The sequence below is a fragment of the Cupressus sempervirens genome, chromosome 10, assembly GCF_028749045.1.
Source record: "Cupressus sempervirens isolate cs-2001-9-10 chromosome 10, ASM2874904v1, whole genome shotgun sequence".
In the NCBI taxonomy this organism is placed as follows: Eukaryota; Viridiplantae; Streptophyta; class Pinopsida; order Cupressales; family Cupressaceae; genus Cupressus; species Cupressus sempervirens.
This window is the reverse complement of record NC_143127.1, coordinates 866,217,624-866,235,931: the sequence shown is the minus strand read 5'-3', so window position 1 is coordinate 866,235,931 and position 18,308 is coordinate 866,217,624. Positions and strand designations below refer to the sequence as shown.

At 34.5% G+C, this 18,308-nt stretch overlaps 2 protein-coding genes across 5 annotated transcripts in view; one reads left to right on the top strand and one right to left on the bottom strand.

The window, feature by feature from the left end:
- Positions 1 to 5,832, top strand: part of LOC149536763 (UBP1-associated protein 2A-like) — a 38,406-nt gene extending 32,574 nt beyond the window's left edge. Inside the window, exon 2 of one of the 2 annotated variants that reach the window (XM_089803595.1) lies at positions 5,481 to 5,832. The gene's annotated coding sequence lies outside the window, so the exon portion shown is untranslated. Of the gene's footprint in view, positions 1 to 3,142; positions 3,614 to 5,480 lie in introns of those variants that run through there. The other variant, XM_089803597.1, reaches the window with a different exon arrangement.
- LOC149536762 (UBP1-associated protein 2B-like) lies at positions 1,616 to 16,408 on the bottom strand. 3 transcript variants are annotated; one of them, XR_016356778.1, is made up of 3 exons: positions 14,914 to 16,408; positions 2,155 to 2,316; positions 1,616 to 2,046 (listed from the first exon to the last, which is right to left on the bottom strand). XR_016356778.1 is itself a non-coding variant. In XM_089803593.1 (2 exons), exon 1 carries the CDS (start codon positions 16,330 to 16,332, stop codon positions 14,914 to 14,916), a length of 1,419 nt encoding a protein of 472 aa, XP_089659719.1. In that variant the 5' UTR covers positions 16,333 to 16,408; the 3' UTR covers positions 11,000 to 11,387. The 3 variants fall into 3 exon arrangements, 1 of the variants encoding a protein (XP_089659719.1); XR_016356777.1 differs by having other exon boundaries at positions 1,616 to 2,018; XM_089803593.1 differs by lacking the exons at positions 1,616 to 2,046; positions 2,155 to 2,316 and adding an exon at positions 11,000 to 11,387.
- Between the last annotated feature and the right edge of the window lie 1,900 nt (positions 16,409 to 18,308).

Sequence of the window (18,308 nt, the reverse complement as noted above, 5' to 3'; positions counted from 1 at the left end):
TTGATTCTCCTCTGTTTCCATCTGTTGCCCTCTTTGATTCCCCTGGTCCTGTGCAGGAGTGGATTTGTCCTTTGTAGGGTTGTCCTCCGTTCTGGTCTCGTCTCTGTCATTTCCATCCTCATCCTCGTGCGTTTCTCTGTCTTTGATCCAACCCATGAGAGAGATGATGTTGTTGTTGATGGAGCTTAACAAGGAAAACATCTGGTTGGCAAGGTTATGATTGTAGTTTTCCAGATTGTGTATCCTCTGTTCCGCCAGAGTGAGCCTATCGGCCGAGTCTGTCCTCCTATTGGCATCCTTTCCTTCCCTTGTTGCCTCAATGTGTTTCACCTGGTCTTTAACCTCCTCGAGCTCATGGAAGAGCCATTTGATTGATCTGAAATTATCAATCATGCTGTTGTGAGCATTATTTAAGAGATTCATCCGTCTCCCTGGCTCTGTCCAAAATAGCCACAATCACCGGATCAATTAATTCTTCCAGCCGCTGCTCTTCTTGATTATCCACTAGGATTTGGGGATTCATGGCCTCCCTAAAGATTCCCATTTTGGCGGTCTTGACATTGAAATTAATCCACGCTTTCCTCCTGTCATTAGTTTGCACTTCCCCTTCCGCATACCCAGCTTTCTCCTCTTTCTGATCCTCAAGGTGGAGATGGACAGGAGAAAGGGGCAGCGCAGACGTCTCCTCATAATGAGAGCGCACATCCTCCAGGCTCTCCCTCTTGCGCTTCTTCCTTCCACTATCGACCTTTATTTCCTCCTGCGTCTCCTTCACCACCTCCTCAAACTCTGGATCCTCCTCATCATCACTGCTACCCTCCTCAGCCTTCTCAGCCTGCTTCTGCCCGAGATCCCTAGGGCTTTTTCTACTTGGGGTTATGGGGGAGGGGGATTTTTTAACAGTCGCAACTTTCCTTGAGGAGGAGACTCCGCCTTTCTCAGAACTGAGGCTCTGAATGTCATCATGTTATATGTGGTTAAGACATCGTGTTATCCGAAATGTTGCATTGATAAAACAAGATTAAGGTTTCGTGAAAATTTAATTTCAATATAACATGGAGGACCGCCAAAGTAAACAAGGACCATTGCGTGTTTTGAATTGGGTAGAAAGAAGTAATATTAATATGATTTGTGAAATGACAATTAATAATGAGAGAAAATTGTCTATTAAATTAGTGCTTTATTTTACAAATAATGAATCGATGAGATTTATAAATATATTTTTAATAATGAATAAAATTGAGATTTTCATAAAAATGTAGAATAAAATAGTAATGTAAGAATTTGATTTAGCAAAAGAAAAACATTATGAAATTGAGAGAATCCCACCCACTTTTCTTGCTCCTATCAATATAGTGAAATTGCCAACCCTCTGCATCGATCCTGTTTCAAATATCATACTATCTGATCATATAAAAACAATTTATGAGAGCTCCAAATTTCATCCAACTACTACATCTTATCACTTTTATGTTGTATTTGACATCAATGAAAAATTATATGAACAGGTGGAATAGCATTCATGCCTCGTGACATGAATAGAAAGCCAAAAGAAAATATACGAGTGCATTATCTGAAATAGAGAAAATAAAGAAAAATGTTGTGCAAAAGAGGAGAAACAATGAGACAAGTATTCCTATTCCTTCTCCTCAGAGGTCAATTTGTACTTCAAGAATGTCAGATTGAAACCCTCAACACCTCCATTGGTGGAAGAATGACTCGTTTCCTGGGATTCGATCCTTTGCCACTTGCATGACACTTGAGAGGCCCCTTCAGTTTGGACTTTGGGAGCTCTATCATTCATTCAAATGCTGCTTCAGATATTTGTACAAAATAAATTTGTTCGGCCATTCTGGCAACGCTTCTACAATCAACTTCTATAGATTTTTACAGAATTTCATCCTAACAGCTAAATATTTTCCCTCTTTGCTTGCCCACTTATTTAGATCTTCCCAATTTCCTTTGCCAGATTGCTTCTGCTGTCAGAAATTTAGGCAAAGTTTTGCGCAAAACTCAATCTGAAAATCCAAACACCTCAAGCAAACTCTGTTGGCCAATATTTCAACCAAAAAAAAAGAGGAAAAATTGAATTGAGCTTGACAAAAATTCACACTATAAACTTGCCATCAAATTCAACAAGAGCTAATAATCTACCTCTAAAAAGCAAGCAGGAGAGATTGGAGGGTGCAAAATGAATAAGCAAAGAAGATTTTATTTGCATTCTGATATTTGAAGTTGTAGAGATGGAGGAGGGAGGATAATATTCCAATATTACAGGAAATCATGGTCTATTATTTCTCATTTTTCTTCAACGCCCTGCAAAGAATAAAGTTCATAATAAATTACTTGAATGTTCCAGAATATGATGGAAGGAAAGAAAATATGTGGGCATAAGTTTTTATGAAAATATTAGATGTTTCTAAAGATATGCATTAATTACAACTACCAACCAATGCTGGATTTTTTTAGAAGTTTATAGAAAAGCCTAAAGTTGAGGAAAAAATCTTCCATTGAGATAAGTAAATATTACAAATTGTTCCACCGTGATTGTTTATTGTACTGGCCAATAAGAAGACAAAAGATTTTTACTAGATTTTACTAAACATATGAAAATTAGAAACATTATAGAAGTACAAACAATGACAAATTCTACATGTTGATTGGTTGAAGAAAAAAAACAAAGTAGCATTCATTAAACTGCCTATGACAAGAGCCAAAAAAAAGTATTTCATTGATGTGTTTGTTTCATCAACATTATATTTCCAATGGTGTTTTCCATAGGTTTCATTGAAATCTTAGGTGGAACAAGGAGATCAATACAAAGTCTCTTAATAGATTATTTTTACTAATTTAATTCAAGTCAAGTCAAACACAACATTCCAAAGCTAATTAATGGCTAGTTTACTCAAACTTTGGTTTTGAAACTATTGGCTATTTTTTGTCATCACTAGCCCATCGCAGATAATGGATCTTAATATCTTTCCTCTAGGTTAGGCTTTGTTATATGCAATTAACATGTTGTGTTATCTAAAATGCTTCATCGGTAAAATAAGGGCAAGCTCTAGTTAAATTTTGATTTTGATGTGACATGGACGATAACCAAAGTAAAAAAGGTGTGTTAACGTGTGTGTTTCATTGACAGACTATACTCATGTTATCCCTATTTGACAAGGTGTATTTTTGCTCCTTACAAAATGGCAAAACCAATCGAGTATTGACACATGGATGCATTTGGTTCAACCAACAGGTGATGGGACCAATATTATAGCTATGTTTTATCAAATTTAATGTTGTGATTCATGTTAATAAAAAAACCCAAGTTTGTTTCATGTTTTGGCAACAACTTGCTAGGGATCCTTGTGAAATGGCAAAGTCAACATGTTAACACCACAATGTAAGAGGTTAACACGTGTTGTCCCATCCCAACAATAGTTTCCTAGCATCACAATTTGAGTGTTTACTCCTCAAGAACATTACTAGTACTAATTTTTCAATAGTTTACTAGCATCACAATTTGAGTGTTTACTCCTCAAGAACATAACTAGGACTAATTTTTTCAACATGGAGTGACTTCTTGAGCTCTGCAAACACAATGCCAACACATCCCCATACCTATTTATTGATTTGCATGGATATTTTTGTCACTTTCACATATTGGATGCATTCATTTTGGCTTATAAATGTTTTATGGGTTCTTCCTTGGTTCACTTGCAATAGTTATGCCCTACATCTACAACTTTTTCTATTTCCAAACACTAATAGAAATCCATGTTTTTGTTTTATATTTTCCTTGTTTGTATCTCTGGTTAATGTGCTCATGGATGTTGGACTAAGAGTGCTTTATCCTTTGCATCATCTTGTTAGTTTTGGTCTACGCATGAGTCCTAGGATGATAGAATAGAGATAATATTTATGAAAGTTAGGCTTTTTTATTTATGTTTTGTGCAGTTATAAGTGCTTCGGGATCAAGCTACAAGCATTGGTATTGGTACATAGCTTTGTGACAACAATTACTAGGGAAGAGGACTTCATAATTAAGCATCTTAACTTTCTAGTTCTCAAAATCCTAAATTGAAATTTCAAATCACTCCCCATTTTTTAAAGTAGCTTACTTGGACATTAAATTAACAAGTATAGGTATGAAATCAATAGGTATGGATATTATATCAACAACTCCTAAGAACGCGTCAAAAAACTAGGTGCCTCTAATCCTTGCGCATTAATGGTTATTGTTGCATATAATATTATTATTGCGACATCTACTACTCAAATCTAATTCATAAAATGGCCAGTACTCATTTGCACCTTGTGTTAAACATTAGCTTATAACCTTGCATCTTAAGTATCTCAAGCAAATTCATAAACGAGCAGACAAGTATTATTTCAATCATTTTCACAATATTAACCTAAGATATTAACTTTATTTAGGATTATTTGTTATACCTATGATAGAGCATAAATTTACATTTTTATTTATTGTTATACTAGTGTTCGAGAATACTCGTTTGTACCATGTGTTAAACATTACCTTCTAACCTTCTACCTTATGGATGAGCATACAAGTATTATTTCAATATTTTTCACAATATGTACCTATGCAATTAACTTTATTTAGGCTTATTTGTTATACTCATGATAGAGCATACATTTGTTGTTATACTAGTGCCTGGGCATAAATTTAAATTTGTATGAGACTAATACTCAGTTAAATTGTTGAAGTTGATTAGATTTATTGTACGTTAGAATATAGATATATTTTTAATGTTTTAACTCTTGAATAATGTTCTTACTAACTTATGTTCTTGTAGATTATAATTAGATTGGTGATGCAATAATATTGTCTTATGGTTCTTCTAGATTATAATTAGAATGGTGATGCAATAATATTTTAAAAACATGAATATTTCTGATATGATAATACTTGAATTATTTCAAACTATAGAATACAAATTTCAGAATATATAGATCGCCAATACCAATCGACTTGCACTTCTGAATTTTTGTACCGAGTCATGTTTTCATTTGCTTGGGAATATATATATATATATATATAATTTGGTAAGACACATCGGAGAATAGACATCTCTTTCCATAGGGAGAGACATGTTTCTTCACCAATATGTACCTCTATTATCGTTGACTAATTATTAGTCCCTGCCTTATAGAAGGCAGGGAACTAATGTTTTTGTTTCACCCTCCATTTCTTTTTGAAGATTTTAACACACATATTTCTAAAATTTGTGACTATATAATTTTAAATTCATTTATGGGAACTAAATTCCTTTTTTCTCATTGGTTGAAACTAATTTTCTTGAGCATAAAATCTTTTTTCCCAATTAAAAAATGTAGAAAAAATACAAAGGATAAAAACTTAATTAATGATTCTATCAGATGCTGTTGAATTTTTTCAGTATAAATTTTTTTAAAAGGACACAATGTGCCAGATGAGATAAAAACACATTTAATGCATATCTTTTCAGTTTGTTCGTTGCTCTTCAATATTGAGCCAAAGCAGAGGAGTTTTAGCCAAGTGACCAAGGTTCGAGTTGCAGCAAGCGATTTGGAGTCTTACACAAGTGATCAGGATTCGAGTCACGACAGGGGATTTGAAGTTCATGAAGAACAATGAAGAAACGACGGTTAGTCATTAGAAAATTTCAAGCATTTTTTGAACCCTCTGGTTGTTCAGTAGACTTAACTATATAGTATACAATGATACATGTTCAATATTTATTTGTACAAATTTAACTATATAAAATATAAACTATAAACATTTATAAAATGTCTACTGAACACTTATTTACTAAATCATAATTTTATAAATTTTATATATTTAAGGTTTGTATATTTTGTTAAGTAAAAAAAAATAGTTTTAAAGTAATTTTTAAAGAAAGTCTTAAATGAAGAATAAATATTCTAATTTTGTATTGTAAATAAAAAGAACTAATTTATAATTTTTATATTTTAAAAATAGACTTCGCTTCTAATTATTATTTAAATCAAAAGCATTTTAAATTAAATAAATTATGAGCAAAATATTAATTAATAATTTTAGAAGTTTAGTTGAAATATTGATATTTAAGGAACAAATTAATCTATAAATTGCATTAAGTTCTATATTTTTTAACAATGGCCACTCAACATTAAAATTTAAAACTTCTCTTTTGATACAATAGACACTAAACATTGTATTTTAAAAACAAAATTTGTTACAATCCATTGTTAATTTCAATATGATTAAAACAAAAATGTAAGGTTTTCTTCAATTAGATAATCATTCATTCTCATTAAATTTCCTAACATGTTCTTTCATCTTATATTTATACTATTAAAATATGTTTATGATTTCATTTCTTTTTTAATCACAATTAATGCCCAAAGGCTGGGACTCAAGCTACAAAGAGCTCTTGTTGTTGTATGTAGCATTTCAGCAAATCAATGCATCTCACCGGCAATATAACAAGTATTTATAATATTCAAATCTGATTTCTCAATATCTATTCAATATCGATATTCATAAATGGCAAAGATAAATGCTGCCCAATATCAATCAAATGCAGATCGCTAATTCAGATTTATACTTGGAACAAATAGTGATAATGATCAGAATGATAATTTGCTTAACAAATAGACAATATAATGATTTATGGTCAAGTATTTATCATGTATGCATATATATCAATATAATATATATACATTCATAGAATCATGAATCATTCTAATGATAATTATCATTCATGTTGATCTGTCTTAGCTAGCATTTCAACACTCCCTCTTAATTAGACATTATTAAAAAAACTCTTATCCAATATCTATCTCAACTACCATTTCAACACTCCCTCTTACCTAGATAATACTAAAAAAATCTATCCAATATCTATCTCAATAGATTCATTAATTGTGAAAAAGATATGACACCTTGATATTAGTAGATATGATATACGCAAGAATCTCAAATCATGACATTCTTCATAACAGCAAATATTCATAAGCCCCTTAAGCTCATCAATTGATAAGTAGGAGATAATTTCCACAGCAAGTCAACTTGTGATATTGCTATCAAGATTTATCTCGTGAAAATTACAAGGATAATTACATCATATTTTAAATCAATAGTGATAACTAAATATTGGTAATATATCCCTAAAGTAACTAATACTTATGATAATCATCGATGAATTAATTTTAATTTCTTCAATAACATATAATATTTAAATGAATCAAATATAAACACTTATCAAATATTGTGGCAAATCTTTGAGTTTAAATTTTTTAATAAAATAAAATATTGAGCAATTTTAAATATTTTAGTACTAAATTTAATAAAAATATGGCTATTTAGGTTGCATTAAATCCCCTTAAGCTCATCAATTGATAAGTAGGAGATAATTTCCACAAGTAAAATTGTGATATTGCTATCATGAAAATACGAGGATAATTACATCATATTTTAAATAAATAGTGAAAACTAATTATTGATAATATATCCCTAAAGTAACTAATAATTATAATAATCATTTGTGAATCAAAGCTAATCATATATCGAATATTGTGATAAATCTTTGAGTTAAATTTTTTTAATAAAATAAATTATTGAGCAATTTAAAATATTTTGGAACTAAATTTAATAAAAATGTGACAATTCAGATTGAATTAAATCTTACATTATTAGCTAAATTACTAGCAAATTTTTTTCTAAAATTTGCAAAATTACAAATATTCACCACTGAAAAACACCCTACTTGGGGCTATTCCCTGAGCTGCGAACAGCTTATCTTGGAAAGTGATCCTACAATAATTATATCCTTCCTAAAAAGCGGATTCGCTGAATTTATGAAAATCTGAGTCATACAAATCTTTTCATGACATTAGTTTTTTATTGCTTCTGGAAATGCAACAGGTTTGCAGATCTTTTAGCCAATTAGGGTGCCAAATTAACTGTGCTCTCAGCATTGAATCCCCAAGGAGTGTTGTGGGCTTAAAAAAGACTCGTTGATTGACAGGATTTTCATCTCTCCATTTCTGAAGAGACAGGTGGAAAGGCAGAAGGACTGATCCGGCATTGCCGTTGTTATCTATGGCACCAGCTGAAAGAATTGATGCGCTTCTGGAAGCAGCATCAGGCTGGCACATCAGAGTGTGCATTCAAGCCCCTGCAGTCGGAACACACGAACTCTCTCTCAAGTTCAGTGGAGAGAAGATATGATTCAGTTGCCCTACCCCAATTTTTCCATCATCCTCGACCCTCCCCAAAAGAACTATGAGGGCTTAGTCAATCAACCAGTCTTCCATTCTCTTCATACTGATCCTTGGGACTCCAATTCCCCCAGACCGATTACCCTATGTGTGTTCTCAGTTGACGATGTTCATTCTGTTTAGAGAATTTGACATTATTTCTCTTCAATGTTTTGTTTTTAAAATATATATATATATAACTAAACAATTGTTTCCAAATATTTATGAGATTTTGATGGCCAATCTTTTACCACTTCTGGCTATCACTTGGTCGCTATTATTCATCATCAGTGATTAATTGTTTGTTGTCATATCACTTTTCATGAGAGCCTCGTGGCAACAGAAAATGTAGAGGAATTTCAACTTCAGCTTTCAAACCTTTTGTATTTGTCTGTTGCCTCACAATTTTTAGTATCATCCTTGGTTGCGGGTATGGGTTTATGATTTAATCCTGAATCACGAGGTTCTTGAAAAGTCCAAGGATCACTTTTACAGGATTGCAGTATCTAAAACTCTGATCTATGAAGCTTTTACAACATCGCAGTATATGATCACCAATTAAGGCTTATTTCCGATTGTCTGGATGAATTCTAGGCCCTCAAAATTTTAGTGATGGAAGTGGTACTAGATAAGGAGTGTGTTTTGATAGATTTTCTGAGCTGTAAGAAATATTGGCTGACCAAAAGATTCACAAAAAGGTGGTAAATGTATTGCTGCCAGATAATTGGGATTCCTCTCTTGTTACAGATTGTGGAAGCAGGAGTTGTTCTGGAATTCAAATAAGCCTCTAAACATGGAAAATGATTGAAGATCTGAGCATCTTGAGTAAGGAACTACTTGCAAACCATCATCAGCTAGACAAAATTCAGGATTTATCATTTTATTTAATCTTCATATGGTTGTCATTACTCGTCACTCTTACCAAGCATAAGTTGAAGGTTGATAGTTTACTATTTTGGATAATTAAGTGTTGCGTTGGAGTACTAAACTAAAGTAAATCGTCCACAGCATAATATTTCAGCAGTTCTGTAACTATCTTAATACACTATACAAATATGAGTCACAAAAAAACAATTACAGTGCATGAAGTCAAAGACTGCAAAACTAGAAAGAACATTGAATTCCAATATACAAACAGACCACAAAAAAGGCTAAGAAAATTATTGGAAATTCTAAGAATAGCTGTATAGAATGCATTATCAATAGATTATGCTACGTTTACATTTAAATGTGATTAGGCAGTAGCTTTTCCACTTCATAGGTTTTTCCAACCCTTTTAAGATTTCTCACGGCTAAGATCATAAAATAATAAGCATGAAGCAGTGATTACAAAAGAGGTTTATGAATAAAAATGCATGCATCCAAAACTTAGAACTAATAATTGATTGAACACACTATTATCGTCTGCCATCTCAGAGGTCAACACTACTATAATAATGTTTTGCTGCATAAAGGAGATATTTAGCCCCATCTTTGTTTACATTGGTAGTCTCTTTCGAGCCAAATAGTTGAAATTTGAACTAAAATAATAAGTTCGAAACTCTACAAAAGAATAATGTGCATATAAATGTAAAAGATTCAACTATCTACAAAAGACAATAATAGTTTTAAGTTTTAAATGAAGTTACAGTCTTTCAATTTTACAGATCAACCATTTAGCACTAGGTATATTTGAATAGGTGTCTAAAAACTTAACATCAACCATGTTACAGTTTTGATATCCGACACTTCAAATGTCAAAGCAAATGCCTCCCCTGATACCCAGCAGCTCCTGTTCAATCATGGACTTTGAGAGCACATATGGTAATCCATATGCTACTCTCAATGGCCCTAAAGATTGCATTGACATGACAAAAATTGTGGGCACATCTAGGAAAAGCACTACAGATCAACCCCCTAGATTAAGGTGATAGGTGTGGCAAATACAAGCACATTTAGCAAATAATAATTGAACACCTCAACAAAACAAAAAAGTATGACAAATGTAGGCAACTTTAACAAATAATCATAAGTGCCCTTATCTATAACTCCTACCGTTTAGGACTGTCAAAACATCTTCAGAAAAAGCCAAGATTGTCGAGTACCTACAATCATTGCATATCTTTACCTTGTAGTAGAATGAGAGCCCTGCAGCTTTAAACAAAGTGTGCTTCCATTCGAGGCTTGAGATTTAATAACATTCAATTATTGAGTTATTGATCAATACCTTCTTGCTAAGGGTAAAGAAACATTCAGTATATGCCAAAATAAAACAAGATCACAGCAAACCCATTACCAATAATACAATAGCTTCAGTAAATCATCACCAATAAAGACAAAGACGCCCTTAAGGATCCTAAAAAATATTCCATATTTTCAACCAGTAAAAGAAAAGCTTTGCATATTCAATAAAATTTCTTTTAAAAGCATGAGAATGTAATAGACCAATAAGTGCAAAATGCAGAGAAGAATTTTATTCAAATCTCACAAATTACTTTACGAGAAAACTAGCAAAAAGAAAGGTGAAGAATGAAAGTTAAAAGATTGTTAAGTGTTTGCAGGGTGCAAATTAAAGATATGCAGATCAGAAAACATAAAAGCACAAAAGTAATTAGCAATTTAAGCTGTCTTGAAATTAGAATGAGAAAATATGCATGGTTGTAATAATAAACTAACAAAAGTACAAAATGTGAAAGGCCAAAGATAATCCAGAGATGTCACAAATCAGACCAGACACAAAATGAAATACTCGCTAGTGTCTTAACAGTGAGCATAAGAAGATGAATTAGAAGAAATCCATAAAGAATGCATTGGCAAAGGGGACATGTAAAGTAGTAACCCATTCTTACATCAAACTTTTTCCATGTGCACATGGAAAAAGGTACAAGGAGAAGTTAAATGACTAAAATACCAATAAAGCTTAACAACTGCTGCTTAAAAATGTCAAAAGTTTGCTTGACAAGCATGGTAAACAAAAATGAACAGCTATAAATATCAATGACTCTTCTCCTTGGCTACTTGAAAACACCAAGAGTGTGTGAGTAAAACATTGTAAGAAAAGATGAAGGCTGTCCAACATAAATAAATCTCTTGAAGCTCAATAAATCCACATCAAATGAGCGCATAAAAACATATCTTCAATATTGCATCAGCCTCATCCTCTAAATAGCCAGCTGCACAATTATGTAAAACAATGAGAAACTTTGTAAAGAAGTAGGACTTTGAAAAGTAACATACAGCCTTCACAATGCATTGTCAAGAAATAGTGGAATGATGCAGTTCACAGCATGCATTGAAAACTCAATTGTAATCAAAGTCCAAAAACATGTTTAAGAACATTTAATCATTTGTCAAAAATAAAAATAAAATTCTTACCAACCCAACAGTGTTATCATAAGTAAAGAAAAGAGTGGTAAGTTAGGATCACAATAAAGGCATAAATCACACACTCAAAATGGAGTGTCTGTTCAATTAATCAGAAACCTATCAAATTCAAGCAGATGCTAAGTCACCAACCCAGATAAATATGGTGAATAATAACCAATATGAATACAAGCCAAGACTCTTAACAAAAAACATAAGTATGAATAAATACGAAAGCAAAAAGCATACTTGCAACCAGATAACATGGCATACCAAAAGCCCCAACAAATACTTTAATTTTGCAGCATCACAGGAACTCCTAACAAGCCAATAACTCTGCAAATGCTTTCCATAATACCGAGTCTACAACAATTCTAGCCTGTTGACCAAACCGAGCACCCACTAACACAGCCAAAACCATATGGAAGTTGCAAAAAGCATTTTGGCTGTTCAAAAATCAGGTTGCTAGCTGATCTAAGGTTTCACTTAAAAAATTTCAAAGTTATCTTTAACTGCTTGAACTGTATGGTTTTGAAAGATCTCAAAAACAAACCAATTGTAACAATGATATGTAGTTTGTGATGTCCCGGTCTAAAATGAGAAATAAATAAATAGTGATAACAATAGAATTAAAATATAAACAAATTATTTAATTCAACAAAAGATATGTATTAAAGAGTTGTGACTACCTCAAAAAAAAATTGAAGGGAGGAGAAGTATTTTCAAAAGAATCATAAAGGAAGACGAGGAGAGCAAGGAATTAAAGAATGATTAATAAAAGAAGAAAGAAATATGAAGAAAATAAGGAAGTGACTCTTTCAAAAGACAGCAATGATCAAGGGTTGTGATTCTCCGAAGGGGCTGTAATAATGAAAGGTTGTGGCTCTTCAAAGGAGGGATAATCATGAACAGCTGTGACGCTTGCCAAAAGGCAGACATGATGAACTGTTGTGATCTCTCCCTTACATTGGAAGATATAAAGGTAAGAAAGGTCAAATGGAAGGGGAAAGAAAGGAGTAGAAGAGATCTATACCAGAACTAGAGAAGACATAAGGAGGGATCTAAAATAAGAATGGAGAGGGAAATAAGAAAATAAGATATGAAGAACTTGAGGAAGAAGATGTACAGATCTTAAATTGGATATGTGCAGACCTGAAAAGTGGTAAAGACAGATAGGAGAAGTGACAGATAGGAAGCGTAAAAGGCAGTAGCAGTCAAACATATGCATCTTTTAGTAACCAAAGTGTGTGACCCTTTTATAAGAGCATTTACAAATGAACAGGTGTGACTCTTTGCTCTAAAGGAGATATAAAATAGAACTTCATTGATTAAGGGCAGGAAGCCAAGCAGTGAAGATCCAAAATAAAACAGCAGATAAAGATATTAAATAAGTGATCGTTAGAAAACCATGAGTAGAGACAAGGAAATAATTATCGAATAGAACAAAAGAAGAAAAAGTACAGACAACAATCATTAGAATAAATTGTTAATGATATCTGATATGGGCATCTGATATTAATGACATAGTAATTATTACTGAACATCACTAAGTGCATATTGTTAATATCTGACTGCTTAGATCACAAAATCCAAACATCCATGTAGTACCATACTTCTAAGACAGGATGAATTGATATTTAGATAGTTGCTGATTTATATCTACATTTGATATATGGACATATGTAATATGTGGCTTGGGTAGGACACTGTGTACTGAACACCACTAAGTGCATATAGTTAATATCTGACTGCTTATATTACTCAATCCAAACATCCATCTAGTACCATACTTCTAAGACAAAATGCACTGATATTTAGATAGTTGCTGATTTAAGTTTACATTTGATATATGGACATATGGAATATGTGGCTTGGGTAGAATACTGTGTGTATTTATCTTTTTAATTGCATTATTTTAATACCTCGCAGGACAGGTGAGTCCTGTACTGGAAAGAACCCTGCTACATCACACAAAGGTAAGAGATAAGTCTTGTGGTGCAATGGGCCTTGGTACATCATACAAAAGCGAGGAATAAGTCCTGTAGTGGAATAGGCATGAGCTACTTCATGCAAAGCCAAGAGATAAGTCTCATGATGCAATGGGCCATGCTACATCATACACAGGCAAGGGATAAGCTTGGAGGAGGAATGGGCATGAGCTACATCGTACAAAGGCAAAAGGATGAGGGATAAGACTTGTGGTATAATGGACATGGGCTACACTGTATAAAGTCACTATTTGTGAGGACTAGTCCATATGGATGAGAAGTAATTGCAATAAGGGAGAATGGGGAGAGACCTCACCAAGTACACCACCTCATGAAGCATGAGACCAAGACAGACAAGAGCGTTCGCTCTTGGGCCTAAGGTCAAGTTAGGAGAACCCTGTTCTAGTCTTTCCCCCAGCTCATGTAGTAGGATTATATGATAGCTAAAGAACCTTAACTTTGCGAAGGGAATAATATAGAATTATGAAGGAAAACTGCAGAAGACTCCACTAGCTAAAATGAAAAGTATGGTTGTCATTGCACCAAAAGATCAACCTATCAATGCTCGATACAACCACTAGACTTAAGAGGTGGTTAGTCCCTTATCTCGAATCTCCAAGGGAGCACTAACAATTTTGCAACTAATCTCCCCCTTAGCCGAGGTAATTCAAACCTGTGACCAAGCTCTAATACCACTTGTTACAAGTATGATTCTCGTTGCAACAAAATATCATCCTATCAATGCTCGATACAACAACTAGACTTATAGAATCAACAAGAGGCAATTAGTCACTTTCGCAAATATCAAGAGGAGTGTTGACCATTTTTCCAATAGATATGCCACCCTATTAGTTATGGGCCAAGGGGGTGACAAAAAGGACATATCAAATATTCTTATTCACCCCTCACTATGGTTATGACCCATGAAAGTTAAAATACTACAAGTATTTTCTTACCAAATACCTAAGTATATTATAGATCTGCATATTTGTATTTCTTTATGAGCTACTAAATTTAATTAAGCCTTGCCTACTTATATTTGTACCTATTTCAGGGTTGTGAGGTTTGTATCCAAGCATAATGAAAGATACTTCCTACTTGGTAAGATAACTTTCTAACCCTAGTTCTTGTTTGTAGAATCTCAACAAGGGCACGTTTTAATAAAAGACAGTACATAGTTCGCAAGAGCCCTGAAAACAACAACTTTACCTGAGTGTTTAACAACTTCACTTCAGATAATATAAATCTAACAAGAAAACATGCAATGAGAATATCATTTTCCTATCCTGCACATATCACCCATACCTCACACATGAAATGAGCTGAGAACAGCATGCAGAGCACTTACCTAGCGTTGCAGATATGATGGCAATCCTCCCAAAGAACTGCCTCCTGACTGTGATGTTCTAGGCAGACCAGGCTGGCTTAGCTGCTGATTTTGATATATATTCAGTCCTGGTATTGCTGATTGTGAACTGTAAATGCCAAGCGCCGCTGGATTAACACCACCAACTCCTCCATGTTGAGAGCCATAACCTCCTGCAAAACTAGGATGCATTCCATATGAGCTAGCCGAACCCAAGGTACCTTGAGCTGAGGGCGAAAAAGCTTGAGAGTTCAGTGAAGAAGCCAAAGAAGGATTCATAGAAGCCAGAAGAGAAGGATTCATGTTCATCCCGCCAAAGTTCTGATTCTGGCTAGCTAGGATGGCATTAAAAGCATTACTAAACCCAGGCAATCCATGGGCCGACCCAAAAACCGAAGCCTTGCCATGAGTGAATGCGAGGTCATTGGGATCCAAAGGCCCCGCCATGGTAGTTGGTGTATACGATGCTGCATTCTTCTGCTTTTGATTATCCGTGGCTCTCTTACAGTGCATTGAATGGCCATCAATAGTCTTATTAGGCTCCTCCAATGCCTTCTTAGCGCCTTCCACGGTCTTATATATAAAAAGAGCAAACCCCCTGGACTTCCCAGACTGTTTATCAAACCCTAGGGGCCCTTCTTCAACTTCCCCATACTTTGAAAAAAAACTAAGCAGTTTATCAGCAGGCATATCGGCAGGAACGTTACTTACATAAATCTTGCGCCCCGTGGGATCGTTAACCGGCTGCTGCGGCACGGGACCCGTGAAAGCCATCTGACAGGCGGTCATCCGGCTGTCGATTTTCTTGCTCGGTTCCTTCAAAGCCCTCTGCGCAGCATCCATATGTTTGAAGGTCACGAAACCATAGCCTTTTGATTTCCCGGTCGCCTTGTCCATTATAACTAAGCATTCTTCGAGTTCGCCATATTCAGAAAACACAGATTTTAGGGTTTCAGAGGTGGTGTCCCAGCCGAGGCCGCGGATGAAGACTTTCCGATGGGCTGGATCCTTGTCGGCGAGCTTTCTAATATTGTCTAATACGTCGGAGTCTTTGGCCACGATGTCGCGGAGAATGCTGACGAGCTGCTCTTTCGCAAATGGCTCCAGCAAGTTTTTTACGTCTTCCTCTGAAATTTCGTCTTCATCTCCACCGTCTTCTTCCTCCTCTTTACCGCCCTCCTCGCCGTCTGCAATTCCATTTTCATTTTCTTCTTCTGCTTCTGCTTCTGCTTCCTCCTCATCGTCCTCCTCCTCCTCCTCTTCCTCTTGTTCTTCTTCTGCTGCTTCTTCAAGTTCTTCGACCTCTTCGTCTTCTTCTTCCTCTTGTTCTTCTACATCTTCAGCTTTGAGGATTATGGGCTCTTGTTCAACTGGTTCTGCGACCTTTCGCTTCTTCGCCATAGCCGCTGTTCTATTTCTTGCAATGGAAAAGAACCTGCAAACCCTAGAAACCCTCGAGACAGAGACCACTGTGTTTCTCGTGGTCTGTCTCACTTGCAGTTTAAGTAAAGCGTTAAGCTGTTTCAAAGGCCGGCTTCTTTACGTGGTTGGGTTATTTCGAGCCTCCAAATTACGGTCGACGGAAACATTGCCATCTCCGTCAAATATAGCGCTTTCTTTTAACATTAAAATTTTTTAGCCGATGTTTGTAACTTCTTAGTTTTAATTTTTAAAATTATAATTTAATCTAGGAATAGCATACTTTAGTGCATGTACCCATACATGATATACCCACACATACACATATATCATATCTCTCCTCCTCTCTCTCTATATCCTTCTCTCTCTCTTTCTTTGTCTCCATCTTTCTTTATCTCTCACTCTCATTCTTGACTAAAATCCATATTAATTACAATAGGCTTTGGATTCAACTATTCATTGTATTTGCATCAAATAATGTTTTAGATCAGACTCAATGATCCATCATCAAGAAATTGTATCAAGTTAATATGTACAAATCTAATAATATTAATTACATCTCTATCTTTTCTTCTATATTCTAATTTATCTCCCTCCCTTGTATGTATCTCCTTACCTCTCCTCACCCTCTCTTCCTAAATATGTAGAATCTATATCTCCCTCGGTAAGTCAGAGTTTTGAGTCATAGCCATCATACTAATGAGAAAATCATGGGATAAAATTTGTTCCTATCTCACTCAAATGTGAGCCCTTGATTTCATGTGGGCAATTCATGCGCAGTCACATTGTACTATGATCTTTTGTGAACAAAATTAATTCAATTTTACATTAAAGTTGATAATTGTGTGCAAGACAATAGAAACAATTTCAATTATCTATCATTTTATACCAACACTTGCACCATAGGAGGTGCAAGGGAATAGTCGATATGCAATTTTGTACATATTTTAACTTAACTACTTATATGTCCAACTTTGTAAAATTGAACAGATTATCCAGGCAATTCCTACTACGTGCATCATTTTCCCCTATCAAATGGTTTTCTTGGCTCTTGTAGTCATGACATGAAAAAGAAAGTTGCCCAATAGATAAGTTACTCTACTACAAATTCTTGTCATGGGAAATGGACCTGATAACTCAAGAAACAAGAAAAGCAAAGGTATCTTAACCTGCTCGACTATTGAAAATTTTAAGGAAAACCACCATGCACTATCTTACTTCTCAAATTTATAGGGAGCATCAAGTCCATTCTCCTTCATTGTGACATTGAAGGATGCCTATAACACAAAGCCTTATTGTCTCCCTTGCCATATGTCATGGTTGTAATGGGGCAAGAGTGATTTTCTTTTTAAAGCTTCAACACTCTTTGCTTTGTTCATAGGATATCTAATGATTGGAAGTGACAAACTGTCAAGTTCAAAAAAATTGATTTAGAGCATAACCCCAAGCATCCTTTCATATATTGTAGTTTCCTGCTTGATGGTTTAATATTTTGAGAACTGTTGAGTGAACCCTTCCAACATGTTGATTTCCAATCATGGACATAGAACTCCCCTTCATCCCAAAGGAAGTATGAAAAAAAAATTGATGTATCCCTTCACCTCGTTCTCATCCACATCCAATTGACCATGCATATGCACTATAACACTTTTCTTTTTGCATGACTTGTTAAAGTTAGGTAATACAAAATCCAGCTTACTCGGGTTGTTGAAATCTATTGTTAGTGAAGGGTTATAGTCATAAATGTGCAAATAGTTAAGGAGCCAACCTTGGTTTATAGCCTAAACTATACCCCTCCATTTGAGCAAGAATTGACTGCTTGCTCTCATCTTGGGTCATTCTGTGTTAAAGTAAGTTTGGTCTCTCATATGCAAGACATGACATATGTTCACTCTAGCTTGTAGAAGACTACTAGGAGGATGATCCATGTATGTTTCCAAATAGGAGATTTCTAGATC

Bases quoted from the DNA above. Each gene is read 5' to 3' on its own strand.
- LOC149536762 (XM_089803593.1), bottom strand. From the start codon at position 16,332: ATGGCGAAGAAGCGAAAGGTCGCAGAACCAGTTGAACAAGAGCCCATA.